General features: G+C 41.5%; 5 protein-coding genes across 5 annotated transcripts in view; 1 reads left to right on the top strand and 4 right to left on the bottom strand.

Moving 5' to 3' along the window:
- The window catches only part of LOC128171734 (putative nuclease HARBI1), a 225,458-nt gene that overhangs the window by 195,725 nt on the left and 2,432 nt on the right, over positions 1–27,301 (bottom strand). The window lies entirely within an intron of this gene.
- LOC128171737 (uncharacterized) lies at positions 79–4,527 on the bottom strand. Its single transcript, XM_052837501.1, has 3 exons — positions 4,187–4,527; positions 3,600–3,989; positions 79–2,412 (listed from the first exon to the last, which is right to left on the bottom strand). The coding sequence occupies exons 1-2, from the start codon at positions 4,454–4,456 to the stop codon at positions 3,924–3,926; spliced, it is 336 nt and encodes a 111-aa protein (XP_052693461.1). The 5' UTR covers positions 4,457–4,527; the 3' UTR covers positions 79–2,412; positions 3,600–3,923.
- LOC128171732 (uncharacterized) lies at positions 8,961–26,495 on the top strand. Its single transcript, XM_052837495.1, has 5 exons — positions 8,961–9,160; positions 9,795–9,865; positions 10,281–10,427; positions 10,995–11,069; positions 25,980–26,495. Exons 1-5 carry the CDS (start codon positions 8,961–8,963, stop codon positions 26,192–26,194), a joined length of 708 nt encoding a protein of 235 aa, XP_052693455.1. The 3' UTR covers positions 26,195–26,495.
- On the bottom strand, positions 11,103–17,914 carry LOC128171724 (uncharacterized). Its single transcript, XM_052837485.1, has 2 exons — positions 11,548–17,914; positions 11,103–11,194 (listed from the first exon to the last, which is right to left on the bottom strand). Exon 1 carries the CDS (start codon positions 17,901–17,903, stop codon positions 11,748–11,750), a length of 6,156 nt encoding a protein of 2,051 aa, XP_052693445.1. The 5' UTR covers positions 17,904–17,914; the 3' UTR covers positions 11,103–11,194; positions 11,548–11,747.
- Positions 17,950–25,304, bottom strand: LOC128171722 (uncharacterized). Its single transcript, XM_052837484.1, has 2 exons — positions 25,174–25,304; positions 17,950–24,820 (listed from the first exon to the last, which is right to left on the bottom strand). Exon 2 carries the CDS (start codon positions 24,714–24,716, stop codon positions 18,561–18,563), a length of 6,156 nt encoding a protein of 2,051 aa, XP_052693444.1. The 5' UTR covers positions 24,717–24,820; positions 25,174–25,304; the 3' UTR covers positions 17,950–18,560.

Raw genomic sequence — 27,301 nt, forward strand, 5'->3', positions numbered from 1 at the left:
CAATACAGGATATGTCGTATTGACTATATCTTTTCAAAGTGTTTGTGCACTTTTCAATCTAATCCGACATTCCTCTGACTGTAACCTCCGCTTTTGACGTGTAACTATATAAAAGCGGGCATTTGAGTCTGAGAAATCTCGCGATATTATCTGTCCAATGTATTTTCACGTGTATGTTTTGCACACTACTCTTTTGAATTTCTATTTATTATTATGTATATGTATGTTTTATTTTGTATTGAACAACACACCACACACTGTAAAACAGTGCAATTAAAAGGGGTGGGGGTCCAAAGGCACACAAGAGTAGAATGTTGTTATTAGAGTGCATGTTTGCATGATGATAACTTTACCCTAAATATTTGAATATAGCAGATCTTTACCATATCGCCTCCAATAATTAATGAATTAAAGAACTCAGACAGGCTTGTGCTTAATTAAATAAATATATTGACATGGTAAATATTCAGTCTAATTAAAATTAGAACTTTTGTCTGGCTCGCCATTATATATGATTATCGCATGTGAAAGAGCATGTAAAACAGAGTGCACGATGAAAAGAACTTTAAGTTCAGATTTTAAGTTAATGTTCCCTGATATCTATAAAACATTCTTCTCAAGATTTGATTATTTCACAGAACATTGTAAATTCTTTGAGATTAGTTATCTTTTATATATATTGAATTTTATTGATTCATTTTAGGTAAACTTTACATGCAGAACACATCTACATTGTAAACAATTTTTACAGTAAGACAAATGTATGTAATAATTTTTACTACATGTGCCTCAGATCTCTCTCTCTCTCTCTCTCTCTCTCTCTCTCTCTCTCTCATGCTTTTAATCTTGGCAAAGCATCACAGAGCAACATCATTTTGTGCATATCTCAGTAGTATAGAGGGGGACATTATACCCCACTTTTTGAGGTTCAAAAAATTTGAGGTTCAGTGTAGACCAGGAGGGAAATTAAGGAGGAGCGTAGCAGGAAGTTGATAAGTATGAACAACGTTTCTTCGTTATTTATTTGATTTCATTTGCTTTATGAAAATATGAATTGTTGAAGTAGACATTTTTAAAGGAAAAACCATTCCAACGGATTACAACAGATGACTTTATTTAATTAAACCTTGAAATATCAATTGTATTGAGTATATTACACAATCGTGACTCTCGGCGAAATACTCTTGTAACAGCTTGATCACACTTGTTCTCATGTAAACAATAATACTAATTATATATTAAAACTATTCAGAGTAATAAAGTGTATTAAAAAAGAGAAACAAATCTGATTTTTTAATAAAAATGATTTTATTCAAATATATAGACATATTCCATCTCCTTTCGCAGCGCCTCCAAACTTTCTTCGAGTCTCAGCACCCGTTGCTGAAGACTTTCCTCGGCTATGGTCTGGAAAAGATAAATTATATTGTAATGAAAGGGACAAGAAACTTAAGGATGTATTAAACAAAGGAAAAACTGAGGCCTGTATTTTCTTAAAAAAAAAATTACGACTACGAGCAAAAAAAAAACATAAAACAAAAAAATATATATATACAAAAAAAAGTTATTAGCAGAATTAAATTTGGTCGTAGTCGTAAGTTCTTTTTTTAAAAAACAGGTCCTCTAGATAATCATGGTTAGATCATCCTTAAAATAATGAATTATTTGTTATCTTTGTGTTATTGTGTCAGTGGTTCTTTTGTAAATTTTGAGTACATTGTTACAGTCTGTTTCAACCGTTAACAGAATTGAAAAAAGACAGGTTGAAATTTAAAACATTTTAATGTTGGCAAAAATTACAAACATTCAACTTCCGGAGGATTCTCCTCCCTTCAATCTCCTTTCGCAGCGCCTCCAAACTTTCTTCAAGTCTCAGCACCCGTTGCTGAAGACTTTCTTCGGCTATGGTCTGGAAAAGATAAATTATATTGTAATGAAAGGGACAAGAAAACTTAAGGATGTATAAAACAAAGGAAAAACTGAGGCCTGTATTTTCTAAAGAAAGAATTTACGACTACGAGAAAAAAAAAACATATAACAAAAAAACATATATATACCAAAAAAAGTTATTAGCAGAATTAAATTTGGTCGTAGTCGTAAGTTCTTTTTTTAAAAAACAGGTCCTCTAGATAATCATGGTTAGATCATCCTTAAAATAATGAATTATTTGTAATCTTTGTATTATTGTGTCAGTGGTTCTTTTGTAAATTTTGAGTACATTGTTACAGTCTGTTTCAACCGTTAACAGAATTGAAAAAAAGACAGGTTGAAATTTAAAACAGTTTAATGTTGGCAAAAATTACAAACATTCAACTTCCGGAGGATTCTCCTCCCTTCCATCTCCTTTCGCAGCGCCTCCAAACTTTCTTCGAGTCTCAGCACTCGTTGCTGAAGACTTTCCTCGGTTATGGTCTGGAAAAGATAAATTATATTGTAATGAAAGGGACAAGAAAACTTAAGGATGTATAAAACAAAGGAAAAACCTGAGGCCTGTATTTTCTAAAGAAAAAAATTACGACTACGAGCAAAAAAAAAATTTTAAAAAAAAATATATATATACCAAAAAAAGTTATTAGCAGAATTAAATTTGGTCGTAGTCGTAAGTTCTTTTTTTATAAAACAGGTCCTCTAGATAATCATGGTTAGATCATCCTTAAAATAATGTTTGCCTGTGCTTTCCCGACTCACATTTTTAAAACTATTTGTTGACAAGATAAAAGGAATAAAGAAAAATATATATTTCGTTTTTCTGGAATGTAGAGAAATTGAGTCGGTCGGGAGAGCACAGCCAAACAATTTTTAAGATGACCTTACATGAAATACATTAACCAGTGGCGGATCCAGGAATTCTGCAACGAGATGGCACAGTAAAAGGTGGGGGGGGGGGGGGGGCTGTAATGAAGCCCCCCCCCCCCCTCTCCCCACAGTAGGTCTATTAAATTAAGGCCATGGCCCAGATGAGGGTCCGAGGCGACTCCCTCGGAAGCTTACACATTTTTACATATAAGAAATGTTATTCCGGTGCGCCGTCCCTAGATCCGTCATTGTTTACTTTCGGATAACACATGACGAATTCAGTCATAACCCGGAAAAAGATTACCCAAGTAAAATAATATAATACATGTGTATGACTAATGTTGTACTATATAAGACTGAGGAAAATGTACTCATTGTTTAATTAGGTGTTCAATGTCAATTGAATGAAAGACTGTGAATTATGCAGACATTTTGTGCTATATGTAACAAGTCGTTTTGTAACAGCTCTTCTTTTAAGCGACATTATAAAAATGTACACGGAAAAAACAAATAGTTTTCGTTGCGATATTTGTGAAAAGGTACTTAATCGAAAAGACAATTACGATCGACATGTTAGAGTGTGCAAAGCAGAATTTAAATGTTTTTACTGTGACTACACGTTTAAGTTTTCATCGCATCGCGCATTACATGTCCACAGGGAGCATAAGGATACATTATTTAAGTGTGATAACTGTTGCGCTGAATTCTCGGACGAGAGAAAGTATCAAAGACACCAGCAGACATGCAAGGTATAGTACCACATTTTGAAAATCGTTGTTAATGAAAATAGAAGATATATGTACCGTATCTGCAGGAATTTGGGGGGACGCTGCAGGTGTGCGGGTTGCGCATGCGCCATCCCCATCCTCCGAAGAGAAGTTAATTCGTCTCCTCACCTACAAAAAAATGCATATTTACATTTTTTTATTAACATAATTTTCATGAATGTGTTTGTCATTCATTAACATTTGTTGTTTAATCGATGGTTTATATATTACATTTCTTTGTTGATCGTAGAATATTTACAATTTCAAAAATAGAAATTAGAAAAAAATCAAAATGATAAAAACATACCTGGCGAAATCTAGGCCCTCTAGGGGTAGAATCGATCATAATGACCCGGGAACTTAACCACACATCATTGGTCTGATTGTTGTAACCATGTTTTTGACCCCACTGCTGTGCTGGGCGTTCTGAAAAAAACGAGAAAAACATAAATTTCAATTTTTATTAACTTTTTAAATTTTTTTAAATAACATCGATTCAATTAAAAATTCTTGACGATATATCTCCCTGACAAGTTTTCTTTTGAGAATTAAAATTATTGTTAATTTTTTTTATGACATAGATAACAAAATTAAATAAATAAATAAATAAAAAAAAATATTACCTGACAAGTGAGGGAGCCTATACGGACCGTCGTCCAGGGGTTTGTTGTGATGTCATCGCAATTAGCTTGTGGATCGTGGATGACCAGCCTGGTCAGTGCTGGATATCCCTCAATGTTGATCTCTCCCACTGCCCTCTCCAAGATGAGGAAATTGGCCATGGGGTAGTTACCGCGCTCAAACTCCCTCCAGTCCCGGCACTGCACTACCCCCTCTGACACCCCGCACCGCGCATCAACGTGAACCACCAGAATAACTAAGATCATGAACATCGTGTCTCTTCGAATTTGGAATTAAGATGGCAAATGTTTTCCTTCATCTCTTATATAATTCATAATGACACATTCCAATTAGGGGTGGAATGATCATTTAAATAAGGAGGTCATGAATTTTTCCCCCCCAAAATAAATTCTAACAGTTGATAATTAAGGTCTTCCGTTTCCAACGGAAGACCTTATTGTTTTTCTTAGGTTTCTTTTTCCCTATTATTAAGGTCTTCCGTTTCCAACGGAAGACCTTATTGTTTTCGTTCGGTTTCTTTTTCCCTATTCTTCTTATTATTATTTTTCTTTTTTTTTCTTACAAATTTTGTGTACGCGATTTCTCGGAAACTGTTCGACCGATTTACGCGAAACTTTCAGATTTGAAAGATAGTGATCTGAACCTTATTGCAAATTTTTTTTACTCATGACGTCACTTCCGGTTTTGAGTTATTCACAATTTAACGATTTTCAGAGGGTCGGCTTGTCCAGGGGTAAACTCCTAAACGATTTAAGATATTGAGTTTAAACTTTCAGGGATTGTAGACAAAAGGTTGTAGATCTGACATGTGGTATATATATTTTCCTGTGACGAAAAGCTCCGAAGCTCGCCCGAGCTCGAAAATTACGGTTAAAAAAGCGTCGTGATTTTTCGTGGTTTTCTTTCAATATCTCTTTCCTCGATAGTATTTTGTTATAACATGTAGAATAAAATATCTTTATAACGTCAAAAGCTTTCATTTAAAATCATGAAAAAGGGGCTGGCCTTTCAAATAAGGGGCTGAGGGGGCTCTAAAGTCTTTTAATGATAACTTTTTACTGTGAAATATTTTGTGATACGTTATAGAAGCAATTATGTTCATTCTAACGTTATTCACCTATACATGGCAATCATTTACTCCTATGTTACATAATTAGGGGATTTAAAGGGCCAGAAGTCCAAAACTTTGATGCTCAATATCTCAAAATGGAGGAAAATTTTGATAAGCAATATTGAACAAAAGATGCTCAAAATATTAAGCTTAACAATGTACAGCCATTTATTCTTTGTTATGCGGTCCTTAAAGGGAGTTACAGGGTCGGTCCCTAAAACGATCCTTTGAAGATATCTCGAGAACGGCACACAATTTGTAATTACTTGTTGAACAAAATGTGTTTGAATTGACAAGAGATTTCATTTGAAATCATGAAAAAGGGGCTGGCCCTCCAAATAAGGGGCTGAGAGGGCTCTAAAGTCTTTTAATGATAACTTTTTACTGTGAAATATTTTGTGATACGTTATAGAAGCAATTATGTTCATTATAAGGTTTTTTACCTATACATGGCAATCATTTACTCCTATGTTATGTAATTTGGGATTTTAAAGGGCCAGAAGTCCATCACTTTGATCCTCAATATCTCAAAATAGAGGAAAGTTCTGGAAAGCAGTATTCATCAAAAGATGCTCAAAATAATGTGCTTAAAAATGTACAACCATATATTGTTTGTTATCTGGACCTTAAAATGAGTTTTAGGACCGGATATCAAAACGATTTTCCCAGATATCTCAAAAACGGTTACCAATTTCTAAACACTTATTACCGGTACACAAAAATACCTTTTAACTAAAATGAATGAAAAGGAGCTGATCCTTCAAATAAGGTACACCAAAGGTATAGATAGTCTTTCACCGATTACTCTTAGATCCCACCTCCTTTTCCTGATACGTTTCATTGACGAAGATCAAATGTAAGGTCATTCCATATCCTAAAAATCGCAACGAGATCGTGTCTAGTTAAGGTCTTCCGTTTCCAACGGAAGACCTTATTGTTTTCGTTCGGTTTCTTTTTCCCTATTCTTCTTATTATTATTTTTCTTTTTTTTTCTTACAAATTTTGTGTACGCGATTTCTCGGAAACTGCTCGACCGATTTACACGAAACTTTCAGATTTGATAGTGATCTGAACCTTATTGGAATTTTTTTTTACCGATGACGTCACTTCCGGTTTTGATTTATTCACAATTTAACGATTTTCAGAGGGTCGGCTTGTCCAGGGGTAAACTCCTAAACGGTTTAAGATATTGAGTTCAAAATTTCAGGGATTGTAGACAAAAGGTTGTAGATCTGACATGTGGTATATTTATTTTCCTGTGACCAAAAGCGCCGAAGCTCGCCCAAGCTCGAAAATTACGGTTAAAAAAGCGTCGTGATTTTTCGTGGTTTTCTTCCAATATCTCTTTCCTCGATAGTATTTTGTAATAACATGTAGAACAAAAATTTTTTATAATGTCAAGAGCTTTCATTTGAAATCATGAAAAAGGGGCTGGCCCTTCAAATTAGGGGCTGAGGGGGCTCTAAAGTATTTTAATGATAACTTTTTACTGTGAAATATTTTGTGATACGTTATAGAAGCAATTATGTTCATTCTAACGTAATTCACCTATACATGGCAATTATTTACTCCTATGTTACGTAATTAGGGGTTTTAAGGGGCCAGAAGTCCAAAACTTTGATCCTCAATATCTCAAAATGGAGGAAAATTTTGATGAGCAATATTGAACAAAAGATGCTCAAAATATTGAGCTTAACAATCTGCAACTATAATTTCTTTGTTATGCGGTCCTTAAAGGGAGTTACAGGGTCGGCCCCTAAAACGACCCTTTCAAGAGATCTCGAGAACGGTACAAAATTTGTAAGATCTTGTTGAACAAAATGTGTTTGAATTGACAAGAGCTTTCATTTGAAATCAAGAAAAGGGGCTGGCCCTTCAAATAAGGGGCTGAGGGGGCTCTAAAGTCTTTTCATGATAACTTTTCACTGTGAAATATATTGTGATACGCTATAGAAGCAATTATGTTCATTCTAACGTTATTCACCTATACATGACAATCATTTACTCCTATGGTATGTAATTTGGGATTTTAAGGGGCCAGAAATCCATCACTTTGATCCTCAATATCTCGAAATAGAGGAAAGTTCTGGAAAACAGTATTGAACAAAAGATGCTCAAAATAATATGCTTAACAATGTACAACCATATATTGTTTGTTATCTGGATCCTAAAATAAGTTTAAGGACCGGATATCAAAACTATTTTTCCCAGATATCTCAAAAACGGTAACCAATTTCTAAACACTTATTAGCGGTACACAAAAATACCTTTTAACTAAAATGAATGAAAAGGAGCTGATCCTTCAAATAAGGGACACCAAAGGGATAGATAGTCTTTCATCCATTACTCTTAGATCCCGCCTCCTTTTCCTGATACGTTTCGTTGACAAGAGTAAGGTCATTCCATATTCTAAAAATCGGACGGAAGACCTCCTCGTTGCTCGCAACGAGATCGTGTCTAGTTATTATTAAGGTCTTCCGTTTCCAACGGAAGACCTTATTGTTTTCGTTCGGTTTCTTTTTCCCTATTATTATTATTAGGGTCTTCCGTTTTCAACGGAAGACCCTCTTGTTATTCTATTGTTTTTTTTTATTATTATTATTCTTCTTGTTTTTCCTTCTGACTTCTTTTTTGCTTTATATCTCGAAAACTATTCAACCGATTTGCAAGAAATTTTCAGGGATTATGTTAAATTCTTGTCCCTTGAAGCTTTTAAAGTTTCAGTCATTAAATCACTTCCGTTTTTTAGTTACGTCATTTTAAAAATTTTCAAAAAGTGATTTTGTCCATGACTTTTCTCGTAAACGGTTGTTTATAAAGACTTGAAATTTTCTGTGATTGTAAATCTGCGGATTTACTTATGGCATTTGACCAAAAAAATGTATTTTGTCACTTCCGGTCGAAACCGGAAGTGAAACAAATTTTTCGAAAAAATGAATTTTCTGATCGAATCAAAAATGAATATGTGTTTTGTACAGCTTATTAAGCTGAATCTAACACTGAAAGCCGTTTTAAAATCGGACGATGTAGTACAGAGATATCGGGGTTTAAAAATTGATTTTTCCGGAAATTTTGATTCCGTGTTCTTGGTTTAAAAAATAGCGTAAAGTTCATTGTGAATTTAACTCGTACCAAAAATAATTGTTAAGTCGTACTCTGACACATTCGGATTTTTTTTGTTAAGTCGTTCTTGAGATCGGAAAAGTTTTTGTTAAGTCGTACTTAAAATCATTCGTATTTTGTTAAGTCATACCAGGAATAATTCGATTTTGTTCATCTTTTTATTTTAGTTACTATTGTTGTTGGTTTAAGAGCTCTGGCTTCGGGGCCACCAACATGTAAAAATCTCAGCTCAAATCTCAGCCTCAAATCTTAAATTTCTGACTCTGGTGAGATTCTGCTAAAATGGCGTGCCACCAAACTTTCTCAGAGTCGCCTCACGAGAGTTGAGTTTTACGAAAAAATCTCAGCTTATTTTCGTTACCGCAAGCGGCCTCTCAGGAAAAATGGCGTCGATCGGGTAAGTCAACTCTACTTTCATTTTCTTGTTTATCGCGTTATTTATGTAAATTACTTGTGAAAATTATAACTGACGTCACATGTGATAGTCGTCTGCATATAAATATTATTCATTACGTTCAGAAATGGCGAGCGAGTGTTCTGAAAGTGTCTCAGACGCCAGTTTAAAAATTAAAAAATCTAACTGGACCGAGCTAGAAAAGAAAATTTTGGTGGAAGAAGTGCATTTGAGGGAGGGTTTATTGTTTGGGAAATTTAAGGGTGCTGGGGGTGGGAAGATAGCGAAGGACGTTGCCTGGAGAGAGGTTGCACAGGCAGTGAACGGGTATGTTTATCTTCACCAGTTGAAATTGTTGTTTTTATTTTAGGGAATTCCCAAAGTGTCACATGGTTTTGACCGATAAATATAGAATAAACATGGATACTGATACTTCCATGCGGGTTCACAGAGTTGGATGGTTTTCCCCCAGATGCAAAACCAGTCTTCAACAAAAAAAAATGCGATAAGTTTTGTTTTTATAGTCCTCTTGAGTGATAAATTAATTGCTTAATGGCTCAATTTGAACTTGGTATAATACGGTGCACTGCTCTATATAAATCAAATGTGATTAGAAGGAGCAGGCCCTTAATCAATTATCATCCTAAATCTATAAGTGCAAGCCAAACAGTTTTTGTTATGCATGTATATCTTGTCTTGATTTTGTACATTGCTCATTGCTCATTAGTAATTTGAATATCATTTATGAAGAAAAAATTTTTAAAGTACAGTATACACAATGAAAAAAAATGTTATATACTGTGAAAATTACTTCTTATTTAGGGGCATATAAATTATGGAAAACTTTTCATTGTCAAGACAGTTCATTGGTTATGTTTTATAAATTGTATAATGATGTGCAATGTACACAGATTATTTATCCAAATTGAGCATCACTGCATGACAATAAATACTATTTTAGGAGCAGTGGTTCGGGAATACTGAGGACAAGTGGGGAGGCTGCCAAGCAGTACAGTAACTTGAAGCAGAGGGGTAGGTACATGTGGTATAACTGATTTATTTATACCGTGGAATCATTAGAATTTGTTATGGCTTAATTTTCGTGGTTTCTGTGGGAATGAGCACTTCCCCATGAATTTACATCATAGGTAGAAAATAAATTCATTCCTTATAATAATATTCAAACAACTGAAATCAGAAAATAAGGCATATTGTTTGTTAAAATGACGATTCGTGTAAAATTTAAATTGTAATGTCAGGCAGATTATAACGTTTGGCATGCATGTCGTATCATGACGTTACTAGGCAAGTAATGTTATATGATATATATTATGAAATGTTTAGCCAATCAAATTAGGTGATATATTTGGTTTGCATAATGATGAATATTGTTGAATAATCTTCTTATCTTTAAATTTCACTAACAAGGAATGATGATCAATTGTAGCCAAAGGAAAGTTATCGGAATCAAAACGCCCAAAGACAGGAGGGGGTCCCAAGCCACCAAGCCCCACACCAGTTGAGCTTTCCATTTTGGAACAACTGGAAGGAAGGCCTTCCCTTGAAGGAATATGTGGAGGAATAGATACAGCGGGTAACTATATTGTGTTGTATATTGAAATATTTACTTTAGCAAATATGTTTCCCTATATGAACCTATAAATTAAAACATTTAATTCTGTATCAGTTTTTTCATGATGTCAAAAAGTCATAGCACAGGCTTGAATAATTGTTAACATAACATCTCAGTAATTCTAACAGTTCTAAACTAATTTGCATTTTTCAAATAATAAACATGCAGCAATGTTAAAAAGTTCAGTGGGATATGAACTTGGTTGGTAAGTGATCAAATCTTCTGAGAAGCCCTTCTGAGAGTTTATGTTTAATAACATGTATAGCCTGAAGGGCAGAGATTAAAAACAACAGTGTGGTGTTTCTATCACATTGTAAACCAGGGACGATTTCATGGCACTGACCCACTTCTTTGTATATGATATAAAAAAAAAATGAACCAATTGTTGAATTTATGAGAAAGTTAAGTACAGGATATACTGGTATATCAAACCCCAACACTTATTTGTATGTGAAGTATCATGTCCAAAATGTTGCAAAAAAAAATAGGAACAAGCATATTAAGAAACTCTGGCAATTTTTATTTAAGATCCAGTGGAAACTCAGCCTTCCACCTCTTCTTCAGCATCTTCAGATGTGCCTGCAAAGAAGAAGGATGTACAAGGTAAATAAATTCTTAAATCATATTTTGATAGAAACTGTTCTGCCCCAATAAAAGTCGGACTCACAAGTGTCGGTGAAATCAGTTTATTTGGGAGACAGATAACCGTCTCAGACGACGGTAAAAAGCTGTAACAAAAAAAAATGTAACAATCAATGACTGGTACAGGTTTCCATACAAAAAATATTAGGACAGAGTTTGCAATTAGATTATGAAACCTTACACATATGATTTAAACAGTTGAATTCAGTCTATTCATATGATAAACAGCAAGTTAAAGTAAATTAATCAACTGCAACTCGAAATTAAATGACCAGAAATATGATGGACAAAATGGCGCCCCATACACCGAGCACATGGTAAACATAAAATACAAGATTTCAAGAATATGCATCGCTTAGCATTACTGACATGAAACATACAGATAATTCACATAAAAATATGTTGAAATAACCTAGTTTACAAATGTCAAAAGACTTACACTGTGGATTACAAGCCTCGATACAGAGAATCAGAGTTGTGCATACATCGAGTATGGCGCGGTTTTCCAACATAAAAAATTAAGTCGTACGACAAATCTTTCGTAACAAAAAATAAAATGTACACGAAACATGACACTCCCCGTCTGATATATAAAATTATATCACACAAGATTTGAATACAATTTAGTACAGAAAACATTCAGTTCTCCAATAATAAAATGAGTTCCGTCACTGGTCTGACGTAAGAGGTGGTCTTGCCGTCCTTGCTGACACGTACTTCAACCTTGCGAACCAAGTTGTCCTTGCCAGGAAACGTTGCAGTAATGCGTCCAAGCGGCCAGTTGTTGCGATGGGTTTCGACATCCTTTAACAACACTATGTCACCAACACTAATGTTACGTTGACCATGATGCCACTTCTTACGCGCTTGCAAGGTATGCAGGTATTCCTTCTTCCATTTGTCCCAGAACATCTTGGCGAGGTGCTGTACTCTCTTCCACTGTACCTTGAAGAGGTCCTTAGCAGTTGTGTCGCATACAGCTTCGGTCGGTACATCCGTCTTCTGAGTAAGCAAAATGCTTGGGGTAAGGACAAAAGGCGAGTCTGGATCTGACGAAACGGCGGTAAGTGGGCGAGAATTTATGATCGCACTTGCCTCGGCCAGAAAGGTGGTAAGTACCTCGTGCGTAAGACCCTGTGCTGAATGATCCTTCAACATGTTGTCCAATATGCGCCGTGTCAACCCTATCATGCGCTCCCAAGCTCCACCCATATGGGATGCATGGGGCGGGTTGAAAATCCAGGTTGTTCCCCGAGAGTGCAGGAAATCCTTGACCTGACGATCTTCCACGTTGATTGCGTCGATCTGTAGAGGGTCGGTAGCGCCAACAAAGTTGGTTCCTCTGTCGGAACGGTACTCCTTTGCCTGTCCTCGTATGGCTGTAAAGCGCTTCAGGGCGTTGATGAAGGATGATGCGGACATCTCCTCTACTACCTCGACATGGACTGCGCGTGTCACCAGACATGTGAACAGTGCTGCCCATCGTTTGCCGTTGGCTGGAACTCCCCGAGTGCGACGAGTCACGACGTCCCAGGGCCCAAAGATATCTACTCCCACCGAAGTGAACGGTGGCTCTCCTGGCAGTATGCGGTCTGTAGGCAAGTCAGACATCTTCTGGGTTGCGAAGCTCCCACGTTGTCGCCGACAAGTAACACACTTGTGAATGAGGGACGAAACAAGGCGCTTGCAGCCGGTGACCCAGAACCCACAGGACCTGACCTTTCCCTCCGTAAAGTGGCGCCCTTGGTGTTGCACCAGTTGATGGTACTTGCGTACAAGTAAGGTCGCAATGTGATGCTTCCCCGGTATCAGTATAGGGCTCTTGCAGACAGTCGCATCGTTGAGATGTCTTAAGCGTCCACCAACTCTAACAATACCATCGTCGTCGAGGAACGGACTCAATGCAAGAATGCTGCTATTCTTCGGCAATGGTTGTTTGGACCTCAGACAGTAAATCTCCTCACAATAGACTTCTCTTTGCACTGTCTTGATAATGTAGTTTTCTGCTCTTTGAGAGTAGTCTATGGACTTCGGTAAAATCTGTGATTTACCTCCCTTTCTGCTTATGATGAATCGCTGGAGCAGGGCGATACCCTCGACCAATCTGTCCCAGCTGGAAAATCTCTCATATCTCTGAGTTCCAAGCATAGGTTCACACTCAGTCTTCAAACATACAGGTCTGACTTCTCTGTCTGACAGAGGTTCCTGTAGGGGAAACCCTTCTGCCTTGGTTTCGTCGTCAATGCGCTGCAGGTGAGTAGTTCCTCTAAGCCAAGCACACTCTCCAATGTCCTTAGGAACTACGCCTCTAGTGCCCTCGTCAGCAGGGTTGAGGTGTGTCGGCACAAAGTTCCACTGCGACGGCTCACTAAGGCTTCTGATTTTCTCGACCCTGTTGGAGACGTAAATAAAAAATCGTCTCTTATCATTGTGGATATACCCCAATACCACACGACTGTCGGAAAAATACTTCACCGAGTCGAACATTATGTCCATGTGATCCATGACTATCTGCGATATCTCAATGGCTAGAACAGCTGCACAAAGCTCTAAACGGGGTATGGTATGGCCTGATACTGGTGCCACTTTAGACTTCCCTAGTAGAAATCCAGTCATCGCAGAGCCATCTTCGCAGTACACCTTCATGTAAGAAACGGCAGCTATGGCTTTCTCTGACGCGTCCGCATATGTCCACAGTTCCTTTCTTACTGCCTTGCTAAGATGTACCACGGTTGTTCTGGGTATGTGGATCTTCTCCAACTCCTTCAGAGATGAACTCCACTCTTCCCAGCTTGCCAGAATATGGTCCGGCAGCGGCTCATCCCAGTCTGAGGTACAGGTCACTACGTCTCTAAGAATGAGTTTCCCGCTGATGATAACAGGTGAGAGAAAGCCTAATGGATCGAAGAGGCTGTTCACTGTCGACAGTACACCTCTGCGTGTTGTGGGCTTGTCATCAGTAGAGATGCGGAACTCGAACATATCACTCGACAAGTTCCATCGCATACCAAGACTCCGTTGCACGAGCTGGTCCTCATCAAGGTTCAGGTCGTAGATGTCCTGTGCTAAGTCTCGTGGCTCAAACGCCTTCATGACATCCGCGCTGTTTGATGCGAACTTGTGGAGCCTTAGGTTCCCGTATTGCTTCAATGCGTCCTGGGTTCTGCACATCAGGTCTACTGCTTCTTGGCTTGTTGAGCATGATGTCAGACCATCATCAACGTAGAAGTTCCTCTTGATGAACTCCTTGACATCAGGTCCATGGCTTTCCTCAGATAGTTCTGAGATCTTCCTGAGGCCCAGTGTCGCTATGGCCGGAGAAGGACTATTACCAAAAACGTGGACCTTCATTCGGAATTCTGTTAGTTCCGTTCCGATCTCGTTGTCCTTGTACCAAAGGAAGCTGAGAAAGTCTCTGTGCTCTTCTCTGACGGTGAAGCAGTGAAACATGTGCTGCACGTCTGCTACGACAGCAATCATCTCCTTCCTGAAACGAAGCAACACTCCAAGCAAGCTGTTGGTGAGGTTCGGGCCAGACAGCAGTTGGTCGTTCAAAGAGGTTCCCTTGAACTTCGCAGAGGAATCAAATACGCCCCGGATCTGGTGAGGTTTCTGAGGGTGGTAGACCCCGAAGAGAGGAAGAAACCACTGCTCCTGCGTTGACTTGGAAGTGGGTGCTTTCTCAGCATGATCGTTGTCGAACAGCTTTGTCATAAAGGTCGCAAAGTGTTCCTTCTTTACTGGATCTCTCTTGAGACTTGCGTCCAAGGCTCGTGCACGTCTCAATGCAACCTCATAGTTGTTTGGTAGTCGTAATCTTGGTTGGCGGAAGGGTAGGGGAGCTACCCACTTTCCATCCTCACCTATCAATAGTTCTTTGTTCATGATGTCCATAAACATCCTATCTTCCACTGATGATCCCACTTTGTTATCATCTGGTGTGCGTCTGAATAAGTGTTCATCAGATGAAGTGTCAGATACCCGTAATCTGTTTGTCACATCTCTGGTTGGAAGCTTCTCTCTCACGGATAAGTACTGGGCACATGGTTCAAGAATAGTTCCACGTCCGCTGTCCGTGATGAAGGTCTTGTACACATTCGCAGCTCTTGGTCTGTGTTGTCCAGACAAGCATGTGTCGCCGATGATCGTCCAACCAAGGGGTGACCTCTGTGCAAATGGTTCGTGGTCACGTCCTATGCGCTGCTCAAGAACATGGTGGACTTGAGGAAGGTCTCTTCCTATCAGCAACAGAATTTTTCTTGAAGCGTCAATGGGTAGGATGTCGCCGGCTATATCCCGCATGTGCTTGTGCTGAAGAGCAACGTCAGGTGTAGGGATCTCTTGGTAGTTGTTCGGTATTTCATCACACTCTAACGTGCACGGCAAGGGTAGTCTGGTCTCACCCCTGGCTGATTCAATATAGAGTCCTGAGGCAGTTCTCCCGAAGGTTGTCACTTGTCCAGAACATGACGTCATCAGGTAAGGTATTGTCTCTGTATTGATGTTCAGCAAGTCAAACAATTCCTTCTTAGCCAAGGTCTTGTTACTCTGGTCGTCAAGCATAGCATACAGAGAGACAGCTCTTCCATCATAGGTGACAGTCGCGGGAACAATTCTTGCACAAGATTTTCCCTTAAATTCCTTCCCTACTTCTGTGCAGTTGCTGTTTATGGTTGTGACGTGCTGTTCTTTTGTTACTTGCTGACGCCTAGGAGCCTCCTCCCCGCCATGAACTGATGAGGCCCTTCCAGTGGTAGGAGCTGGTGACGAATCAACATGGAGAGACGTAGTGTGGAACTCACTTCCGCATTCCTTGCACATGATGGCCTCTTTACAGTCTTGTTTCCTATGACTTGCGGAACAACACCGAAAACAGAGTCTGTGTTCACGGAGCAACTTCATACGTTCTTCAATAGGCTTGGCCTTAAACACTCGACAGTTATTGACACTGTGTTTAACACCCGGACCGGTGTGAATTATACACACATCAAGCTTCGGCTCGCTCAGATTTCCGGATCCTGTTGGTTGATACACTGTGGTTTTCTTCGTGTTCACTCTTCCCCTTGGAACGTTCATAGGCTGCTTTTCGTTGTGGTTAGCGTCAGTGTGATACGCAAAACTTGGGTCGTTTTTCACTCTGCTCATCTCCTTCATGAAGTCAACAAACACACCAAAGGGTGGAAACACAGTCTGATGTTCAAGCTTGTACTTCATGGCTCTGTTGGTCCATTTCTCCTGCAGGCCATACGGAAGTTTTGAAATGATGGGTCTAATCCCTGAGGATGAGTCTAGATAGGCCAACATTGCACTGTACTTCGGATCCTCCTTCAAAAACTTCATCTCCATAAGAATGTCTGACAGATCGTAAAGTTTTTGATGATCTCTGTTGCCAAGCTTTGGGAAACTCAACAGTTTGGCTCTTACGGATGCTTCCACATGTTCTGGTGCACCATAGCGCTCATCCAACCTTTCCCAAAGTCTTCTTAGTCCTCTTGAGATGTCGAAGATGTTGGATGTCCTCATGCTTGTTGCGTGCTTCTTAGATTCCGGACCTAAGTACTTGATAAGAAGGTCCATCTGCTCGGAGTCCAAGACTTGAAGCTCATTCACTACACACATAAAGCTGTGTTTCCAGGCACTGTATGATTCTGGTCTATCGTCAAAGTGAGTAAGTCTGGAGAATAGCAAGTCCTTCCTCAGGAGGAATCGGGTAACATCAGTTACTTGTGGTCCCTGATCAGTCACAAGTGGTGATAAGGGGTGTGAGGCAGCCACATACGGTTGTGCGACAGGCACGTGAGGGTGTGCGGTAGGCACGTGAGGGTGTGCGGCAGGCACATGAGGCTGCGCGGCAGGCATGGATGGCTGTGCGGCAGGCACGTGAGGTTGTGCGGCAGGCACGTGAGGTTGTGCGGCAGGCACGTGAGGTTGTGCGGCAGGCACGTAAGGTTGTGCGGCAGGCACGTGAGGTTGTGCGGCAGGCATGTGAGGTTGTGCAGCAGGCACGTAAGGCTGTGCGGCAGGCACATGAGGCTGTGCGGCAGGCACGTGAGGTTGTGCGGCAGGCACGTAAGGTTGTGCGGCAGGCACGTGAGGTTGTGCGGCAGGCACATAAGGCTGTGCGGCAGGCACGTTGGGCTGTGGGGCAGGCACATAAGGCTGTGCAGTAGGCACGTACGGCTGTGCGGCACGCACATAAGGCTGTGCAGTAGGCACGTACGGTTGTGCGACAGGCACGGACGGCTGTGTGTCAGGAACCAAAGGCTGTGCTGCAGGTACATAGGGTTGTGCATCCGGGTCAAGTTGAGTCGGATCGGAAGTACCGGTCAGTAGTCCTGGCGATGCAGAAGGTTGACGTGGAGTGGATTGATCCTGTCCTGGTTTAAAGTTGCTGACTTCGCCTAAGGAACTCGTTCGTCTCTTCATAGGTGACATCTGTATCATGGTCGATTCAAAGGCTTGACAATCAGCTTCAGCTTCTGCAGCCTCTCTCTCGAGATGTAGCATTTCCATTGCAGCATCGAGTTCCACTCGTTGTTTCCTGAGCTCCAATTCTCTGGCGGTGTATGCCATCCTAGCCTTTGCTCGGCTTACATCAGCCCTCTTCTTCGCTAAGATGTCGGCAAAGGAGTCCTCATCCTGATAGTACTCTTCCTGATACTCCTCTTCATCTTGTGTGACGTACTGCCTCTTGCCATCAGTCGTCTGTGATTCCCGGGCATCCTCTGTAGGGTCAGGAGTGACCTGGGTGCCCTCTGTTGAGTCGGGAGTGATCTGCTCTGCTGAGGTAGACATCCTAGTCTTTTTACTGTTCTGCCCCAATAAAAGTCGGACTCACAAGTGTCGGTGAAATCAGTTTATTTGGGAGACAGATAACCGTCTCAGACGACGGTAAAAAGCTGTAACAAAAAAAAATGTAACAATCAATGACTGGTACAGGTTTCCATACAAAAAATATTAGGACAGAGTTTGCAATTAGATTATGAAACCTTACACATATGATTTAAACAGTTGAATTCAGTCTATTCATATGATAAACAGCAAGTTAAAGTAAATTAATCAACTGCAACTCGAAATTAAATGACCAGAAATATGATGGACAAAATGGCGCCCCATACACCGAGCACATGGTAAACATAAAATACAAGATTTCAAGAATATGCATCGCTTAGCATTACTGACATGAAACATACAGATAATTCACATAAAAATATGTTGAAATAACCTAGTTTACAAATGTCAAAAGACTTACACTGTGGATTACAAGCCTCGATACAGAGAATCAGAGTTGTGCATACATCGAGTATGGCGCGGTTTTCCAACATAAAAAATTAAGTCGTACGACAAATCTTTCGTAACAAAAAATAAAATGTACACGAAACATGACACTCCCCGTCTGATATATAAAATTATATCACACAAGATTTGAATACAATTTAGTACAGAAAACATTCAGTTCTCCAATAATAAAATGAGTTCCGTCACTGGTCTGACGTAAGAGGTGGTCTTGCCGTCCTTGCTGACACGTACTTCAACCTTGCGAACCAAGTTGTCCTTGCCAGGAAACGTTGCAGTAATGCGTCCAAGCGGCCAGTTGTTGCGATGGGTTTCGACATCCTTTAACAACACTATGTCACCAACACTAATGTTACGTTGACCATGATGCCACTTCTTACGCGCTTGCAAGGTATGCAGGTATTCCTTCTTCCATTTGTCCCAGAACATCTTGGCGAGGTGCTGTACTCTCTTCCACTGTACCTTGAAGAGGTCCTTAGCAGTTGTGTCGCATACAGCTTCGGTCGGTACATCCGTCTTCTGAGTAAGCAAAATGCTTGGGGTAAGGACAAAAGGCGAGTCTGGATCTGACGAAACGGCGGTAAGTGGGCGAGAATTTATGATCGCACTTGCCTCGGCCAGAAAGGTGGTAAGTACCTCGTGCGTAAGACCCTGTGCTGAATGATCCTTCAACATGTTGTCCAATATGCGCCGTGTCAACCCTATCATGCGCTCCCAAGCTCCACCCATATGGGATGCATGGGGCGGGTTGAAAATCCAGGTTGTTCCCCGAGAGTGCAGGAAATCCTTGACCTGACGATCTTCCACGTTGATTGCGTCGATCTGTAGAGGGTCGGTAGCGCCAACAAAGTTGGTTCCTCTGTCGGAACGGTACTCCTTTGCCTGTCCTCGTATGGCTGTAAAGCGCTTCAGGGCGTTGATGAAGGATGATGCGGACATCTCCTCTACTACCTCGACATGGACTGCGCGTGTCACCAGACATGTGAACAGTGCTGCCCATCGTTTGCCGTTGGCTGGAACTCCCCGAGTGCGACGAGTCACGACGTCCCAGGGCCCAAAGATATCTACTCCCACCGAAGTGAACGGTGGCTCTCCTGGCAGTATGCGGTCTGTAGGCAAGTCAGACATCTTCTGGGTTGCGAAGCTCCCACGTTGTCGCCGACAAGTAACACACTTGTGAATGAGGGACGAAACAAGGCGCTTGCAGCCGGTGACCCAGAACCCACAGGACCTGACCTTTCCCTCCGTAAAGTGGCGCCCTTGGTGTTGCACCAGTTGATGGTACTTGCGTACAAGTAAGGTCGCAATGTGATGCTTCCCCGGTATCAGTATAGGGCTCTTGCAGACAGTCGCATCGTTGAGATGTCTTAAGCGTCCACCAACTCTAACAATACCATCGTCGTCGAGGAACGGACTCAATGCAAGAATGCTGCTATTCTTCGGCAATGGTTGTTTGGACCTCAGACAGTAAATCTCCTCACAATAGACTTCTCTTTGCACTGTCTTGATAATGTAGTTTTCTGCTCTTTGAGAGTAGTCTATGGACTTCGGTAAAATCTGTGATTTACCTCCCTTTCTGCTTATGATGAATCGCTGGAGCAGGGCGATACCCTCGACCAATCTGTCCCAGCTGGAAAATCTCTCATATCTCTGAGTTCCAAGCATAGGTTCACACTCAGTCTTCAAACATACAGGTCTGACTTCTCTGTCTGACAGAGGTTCCTGTAGGGGAAACCCTTCTGCCTTGGTTTCGTCGTCAATGCGCTGCAGGTGAGTAGTTCCTCTAAGCCAAGCACACTCTCCAATGTCCTTAGGAACTACGCCTCTAGTGCCCTCGTCAGCAGGGTTGAGGTGTGTCGGCACAAAGTTCCACTGCGACGGCTCACTAAGGCTTCTGATTTTCTCGACCCTGTTGGAGACGTAAATAAAAAATCGTCTCTTATCATTGTGGATATACCCCAATACCACACGACTGTCGGAAAAATACTTCACCGAGTCGAACATTATGTCCATGTGATCCATGACTATCTGCGATATCTCAATGGCTAGAACAGCTGCACAAAGCTCTAAACGGGGTATGGTATGGCCTGATACTGGTGCCACTTTAGACTTCCCTAGTAGAAATCCAGTCATCGCAGAGCCATCTTCGCAGTACACCTTCATGTAAGAAACGGCAGCTATGGCTTTCTCTGACGCGTCCGCATATGTCCACAGTTCCTTTCTTACTGCCTTGCTAAGATGTACCACGGTTGTTCTGGGTATGTGGATCTTCTCCAACTCCTTCAGAGATGAACTCCACTCTTCCCAGCTTGCCAGAATATGGTCCGGCAGCGGCTCATCCCAGTCTGAGGTACAGGTCACTACGTCTCTAAGAATGAGTTTCCCGCTGATGATAACAGGTGAGAGAAAGCCTAATGGATCGAAGAGGCTGTTCACTGTCGACAGTACACCTCTGCGTGTTGTGGGCTTGTCATCAGTAGAGATGCGGAACTCGAACATATCACTCGACAAGTTCCATCGCATACCAAGACTCCGTTGCACGAGCTGGTCCTCATCAAGGTTCAGGTCGTAGATGTCCTGTGCTAAGTCTCGTGGCTCAAACGCCTTCATGACATCCGCGCTGTTTGATGCGAACTTGTGGAGCCTTAGGTTCCCGTATTGCTTCAATGCGTCCTGGGTTCTGCACATCAGGTCTACTGCTTCTTGGCTTGTTGAGCATGATGTCAGACCATCATCAACGTAGAAGTTCCTCTTGATGAACTCCTTGACATCAGGTCCATGGCTTTCCTCAGATAGTTCTGAGATCTTCCTGAGGCCCAGTGTCGCTATGGCCGGAGAAGGACTATTACCAAAAACGTGGACCTTCATTCGGAATTCTGTTAGTTCCGTTCCGATCTCGTTGTCCTTGTACCAAAGGAAGCTGAGAAAGTCTCTGTGCTCTTCTCTGACGGTGAAGCAGTGAAACATGTGCTGCACGTCTGCTACGACAGCAATCATCTCCTTCCTGAAACGAAGCAACACTCCAAGCAAGCTGTTGGTGAGGTTCGGGCCAGACAGCAGTTGGTCGTTCAAAGAGGTTCCCTTGAACTTCGCAGAGGAATCAAATACGCCCCGGATCTGGTGAGGTTTCTGAGGGTGGTAGACCCCGAAGAGAGGAAGAAACCACTGCTCCTGCGTTGACTTGGAAGTGGGTGCTTTCTCAGCATGATCGTTGTCGAACAGCTTTGTCATAAAGGTCGCAAAGTGTTCCTTCTTTACTGGATCTCTCTTGAGACTTGCGTCCAAGGCTCGTGCACGTCTCAATGCAACCTCATAGTTGTTTGGTAGTCGTAATCTTGGTTGGCGGAAGGGTAGGGGAGCTACCCACTTTCCATCCTCACCTATCAATAGTTCTTTGTTCATGATGTCCATAAACATCCTATCTTCCACTGATGATCCCACTTTGTTATCATCTGGTGTGCGTCTGAATAAGTGTTCATCAGATGAAGTGTCAGATACCCGTAATCTGTTTGTCACATCTCTGGTTGGAAGCTTCTCTCTCACGGATAAGTACTGGGCACATGGTTCAAGAATAGTTCCACGTCCGCTGTCCGTGATGAAGGTCTTGTACACATTCGCAGCTCTTGGTCTGTGTTGTCCAGACAAGCATGTGTCGCCGATGATCGTCCAACCAAGGGGTGACCTCTGTGCAAATGGTTCGTGGTCACGTCCTATGCGCTGCTCAAGAACATGGTGGACTTGAGGAAGGTCTCTTCCTATCAGCAACAGAATTTTTCTTGAAGCGTCAATGGGTAGGATGTCGCCGGCTATATCCCGCATGTGCTTGTGCTGAAGAGCAACGTCAGGTGTAGGGATCTCTTGGTAGTTGTTCGGTATTTCATCACACTCTAACGTGCACGGCAAGGGTAGTCTGGTCTCACCCCTGGCTGATTCAATATAGAGTCCTGAGGCAGTTCTCCCGAAGGTTGTCACTTGTCCAGAACATGACGTCATCAGGTAAGGTATTGTCTCTGTATTGATGTTCAGCAAGTCAAACAATTCCTTCTTAGCCAAGGTCTTGTTACTCTGGTCGTCAAGCATAGCATACAGAGAGACAGCTCTTCCATCATAGGTGACAGTCGCGGGAACAATTCTTGCACAAGATTTTCCCTTAAATTCCTTCCCTACTTCTGTGCAGTTGCTGTTTATGGTTGTGACGTGCTGTTCTTTTGTTACTTGCTGACGCCTAGGAGCCTCCTCCCCGCCATGAACTGATGAGGCCCTTCCAGTGGTAGGAGCTGGTGACGAATCAACATGGAGAGACGTAGTGTGGAACTCACTTCCGCATTCCTTGCACATGATGGCCTCTTTACAGTCTTGTTTCCTATGACTTGCGGAACAACACCGAAAACAGAGTCTGTGTTCACGGAGCAACTTCATACGTTCTTCAATAGGCTTGGCCTTAAACACTCGACAGTTATTGACACTGTGTTTAACACCCGGACCGGTGTGAATTATACACACATCAAGCTTCGGCTCGCTCAGATTTCCGGATCCTGTTGGTTGATACACTGTGGTTTTCTTCGTGTTCACTCTTCCCCTTGGAACGTTCATAGGCTGCTTTTCGTTGTGGTTAGCGTCAGTGTGATACGCAAAACTTGGGTCGTTTTTCACTCTGCTCATCTCCTTCATGAAGTCAACAAACACACCAAAGGGTGGAAACACAGTCTGATGTTCAAGCTTGTACTTCATGGCTCTGTTGGTCCATTTCTCCTGCAGGCCATACGGAAGTTTTGAAATGATGGGTCTAATCCCTGAGGATGAGTCTAGATAGGCCAACATTGCACTGTACTTCGGATCCTCCTTCAAAAACTTCATCTCCATAAGAATGTCTGACAGATCGTAAAGTTTTTGATGATCTCTGTTGCCAAGCTTTGGGAAACTCAACAGTTTGGCTCTTACGGATGCTTCCACATGTTCTGGTGCACCATAGCGCTCATCCAACCTTTCCCAAAGTCTTCTTAGTCCTCTTGAGATGTCGAAGATGTTGGATGTCCTCATGCTTGTTGCGTGCTTCTTAGATTCCGGACCTAAGTACTTGATAAGAAGGTCCATCTGCTCGGAGTCCAAGACTTGAAGCTCATTCACTACACACATAAAGCTGTGTTTCCAGGCACTGTATGATTCTGGTCTATCGTCAAAGTGAGTAAGTCTGGAGAATAGCAAGTCCTTCCTCAGGAGGAATCGGGTAACATCAGTTACTTGTGGTCCCTGATCAGTCACAAGTGGTGATAAGGGGTGTGAGGCAGCCACATACGGTTGTGCGACAGGCACGTGAGGGTGTGCGGTAGGCACGTGAGGGTGTGCGGCAGGCACATGAGGCTGCGCGGCAGGCATGGATGGCTGTGCGGCAGGCACGTGAGGTTGTGCGGCAGGCACGTGAGGTTGTGCGGCAGGCACGTGAGGTTGTGCGGCAGGCACGTAAGGTTGTGCGGCAGGCACGTGAGGTTGTGCGGCAGGCATGTGAGGTTGTGCAGCAGGCACGTAAGGCTGTGCGGCAGGCACATGAGGCTGTGCGGCAGGCACGTGAGGTTGTGCGGCAGGCACGTAAGGTTGTGCGGCAGGCACGTGAGGTTGTGCGGCAGGCACATAAGGCTGTGCGGCAGGCACGTTGGGCTGTGGGGCAGGCACATAAGGCTGTGCAGTAGGCACGTACGGCTGTGCGGCACGCACATAAGGCTGTGCAGTAGGCACGTACGGTTGTGCGACAGGCACGGACGGCTGTGTGTCAGGAACCAAAGGCTGTGCTGCAGGTACATAGGGTTGTGCATCCGGGTCAAGTTGAGTCGGATCGGAAGTACCGGTCAGTAGTCCTGGCGATGCAGAAGGTTGACGTGGAGTGGATTGATCCTGTCCTGGTTTAAAGTTGCTGACTTCGCCTAAGGAACTCGTTCGTCTCTTCATAGGTGACATCTGTATCATGGTCGATTCAAAGGCTTGACAATCAGCTTCAGCTTCTGCAGCCTCTCTCTCGAGATGTAGCATTTCCATTGCAGCATCGAGTTCCACTCGTTGTTTCCTGAGCTCCAATTCTCTGGCGGTGTATGCCATCCTAGCCTTTGCTCGGCTTACATCAGCCCTCTTCTTCGCTAAGATGTCGGCAAAGGAGTCCTCATCCTGATAGTACTCTTCCTGATACTCCTCTTCATCTTGTGTGACGTACTGCCTCTTGCCATCAGTCGTCTGTGATTCCCGGGCATCCTCTGTAGGGTCAGGAGTGACCTGGGTGCCCTCTGTTGAGTCGGGAGTGATCTGCTCTGCTGAGGTAGACATCCTAGTCTTTTTACTGTTCTGCCCCAATAAAAGTCGGACTCACAAGTGTCGGTGAAATCAGTTTATTTGGGAGACAGATAACCGTCTCAGACGACGGTAAAAAGCTGTAACAAAAAAAAATGTAACAATCAATGACTGGTACAGGTTTCCATACAAAAAATATTAGGACAGAGTTTGCAATTAGATTATGAAACCTTACACATATGATTTAAACAGTTGAATTCAGTCTATTCATATGATAAACAGCAAGTTAAAGTAAATTAATCAACTGCAACTCGAAATTAAATGACCAGAAATATGATGGACAAAATGGCGCCCCATACACCGAGCACATGGTAAACATAAAATACAAGATTTCAAGAATATGCATCGCTTAGCATTACTGACATGAAACATACAGATAATTCACATAAAAATATGTTGAAATAACCTAGTTTACAAATGTCAAAAGACTTACACTGTGGATTACAAGCCTCGATACAGAGAATCAGAGTTGTGCATACATCGAGTATGGCGCGGTTTTCCAACATAAAAAATTAAGTCGTACGACAAATCTTTCGTAACAAAAAATAAAATGTACACGAAACATGACAGAAACAATTATAGAAAGTACACAGGGCAATGAACTTAGTTGGTACATGATCAAATTCTGGCTTCACATGTTTTGATCATGTGTAAACCAAGTCCATATCCATGTGATCATTCCAACATTACCCATATGATAAACCTTTGCTTTATCAAACGAGTGATGCTTTATCAAATACCTCTGGTCAGAACTTTTTTTGACACAGCTACAACACTTCAGTTACCTATTTCGAAGATTTGCTAGTACTTTCAACGTAACTATATCTACCACAAAAATTGATGTAAAATGGATTTTGTCCAAAATTTAAATTACAAGTATGAACTTCAAGGAAAACACTTAACTGCGTAGCATATGCGTCGGAACCTGGGGGGCTATTGGAAGAGGGGGCTTAGCCCCTCCTCCCACCACTTTTTTGGCAAAGTTATACATAACCGTAAGTTAAGTCCCCTTTAAACTTTCAAATTGCTTTGTGTAGTTTATAAACCTGCAATTTACATTAACTATCAAGAAGTTCATCCTGACGACGCGATGAAAACAGATCGCTCTGGTTGTGTTGTGGTGGGGGTATCACTAGTGAGCATTAGCTCACAGATATCTTGTTATGGCTATTATTGCTCAGATGAGAAATGTGGCCCATGGGCTTTTTGTTTTATTTTGTTGTTGTTTTTATAATACAGATTCTGTTAAGAAAAAGAGGAAGCTTACCATCCTGGAGCTAGAGGAAAGGAACCTATCATTAGAGAATGATAAACTTCAGGAAGAAATAGAGAAGCTGAAAGACGAGAGACAGCTCATTGTGGCCAAGAAATCATATTATGACCTAAAATTCCAAATTTTATGTAATGATAATCCTGAGGTAGTAGCTCAAATGTTGAAGAGCAATGAATGTTAAAAGTTTTTACATAGAAATTTACGATAGGGAAGAGCAGATATATCAGCACATTTCTGGTGCCATATAATGACATTTTTACTCCTAATTAATCATATATCCACTTCATTTTTGAAGAGTTTTTCCTAATGAACCGAAAATATAGCTGAGCTTTTCTGATAAAAAATTTGTCTATTGTGGTTGTTGCCATCGTTCATGTTGTAATCTTTTCACAATTTCATCTTCAGAACTAAAGGTCAGTTTTAACCAAACTATGAACAAAGCATTTTAATATGAAGGTAATTACAGTTTCTTAAAATAGAAAGTTATAGTTGTCCTCTCTCAGAGGGAGTTAATAAAGAATTATTGTTTTTTCAGCTCATTGAGACAAAGTGTCCGGGGAGGGGGGTGTGAGCTTATGCCCTTTAACTTTACTAAACTTGCATGGATGGTGTGCGTTATGATACTGATGCACCCGACAGGCTTGAGTGCTAAATCTGAGCTATAGGTTTCGGATGCTGGAGGAGGTTAAGTTTTTTGGAACAGGTCAAATTTTTTATAGATAATAACTTTTTTAGCTCACCTGAGCTGAAAGCTCAATCACATTTTGTCTGTCGTCCGTCTGTTCGTAAACTTTTCACATTTTCAACATCTTCTCAAGAACTACTGGGCCAATTTCAACCAAACTTGGCACAAATCATCCTTAGGCAAAGGGGATTCAAAGTTGTGAAACTCTTTTAAAATCTTCTTCTCAGAAACGAATCAGCCAGATCATTCTTTATAATTGTTAAGACTTTGGCTCCAGGACAACTCTTCGGCCTCACAAAGAGGTTCAGAGTTTGATGTAGTTTTATATCCTATATATAAACAATTGTTAAGGATCTTTTTGATAACTGCAATACTCAACATGTTTTATGACTATAAAATCATCCTGTTAGAAAAGGGACTAATGATTATAAACATAAGAATATCCGGGGGAGGGGGGGGTTGAATTTAATTTATACAGGATTTACATGTATAATTGTACATTGTCCAGATAGTTTGTATTATGACTCCATTAAGCTGATTTTATCATACCTATTGTTCCTCGGGTGAGCAATGTGGCCCATGGGCCTCTTGTATAGTGTTTAT

The sequence above is a fragment of the Crassostrea angulata genome, chromosome 2 (assembly GCF_025612915.1).
Source record: "Crassostrea angulata isolate pt1a10 chromosome 2, ASM2561291v2, whole genome shotgun sequence".
NCBI lineage: Eukaryota > Metazoa > Mollusca > Bivalvia > Ostreida > Ostreidae > Magallana > Magallana angulata.

Excerpts from the sequence above, each read along its gene's own strand:
- LOC128171737 (XM_052837501.1), bottom strand. The coding sequence starts at position 4,456 with ATGTTCATGATCTTAGTTATTCTGGTGGTTCACGTTGATGCGCGGTGC. Across the intron at positions 3,990-4,186 it reads TAGGCTCCCTCACTTGTCAG|AACGCCCAGCACAGCAGTGG; the intron begins GTAATATTTTTT and ends CGTTTTTTTCAG.
- LOC128171732 (XM_052837495.1), top strand. The coding sequence starts at position 8,961 with ATGGCGAGCGAGTGTTCTGAAAGTGTCTCAGACGCCAGTTTAAAAATT. Across the intron at positions 9,866-10,280 it reads CAGTAACTTGAAGCAGAGGG|CCAAAGGAAAGTTATCGGAA; the intron begins GTAGGTACATGT and ends GATCAATTGTAG. Across the intron at positions 10,428-10,994 it reads TGGAGGAATAGATACAGCGG|ATCCAGTGGAAACTCAGCCT; the intron begins GTAACTATATTG and ends TTTTTATTTAAG.
- LOC128171724 (XM_052837485.1), bottom strand. The coding sequence starts at position 17,903 with ATGTCTACCTCAGCAGAGCAGATCACTCCCGACTCAACAGAGGGCACC.
- LOC128171722 (XM_052837484.1), bottom strand. The coding sequence starts at position 24,716 with ATGTCTACCTCAGCAGAGCAGATCACTCCCGACTCAACAGAGGGCACC.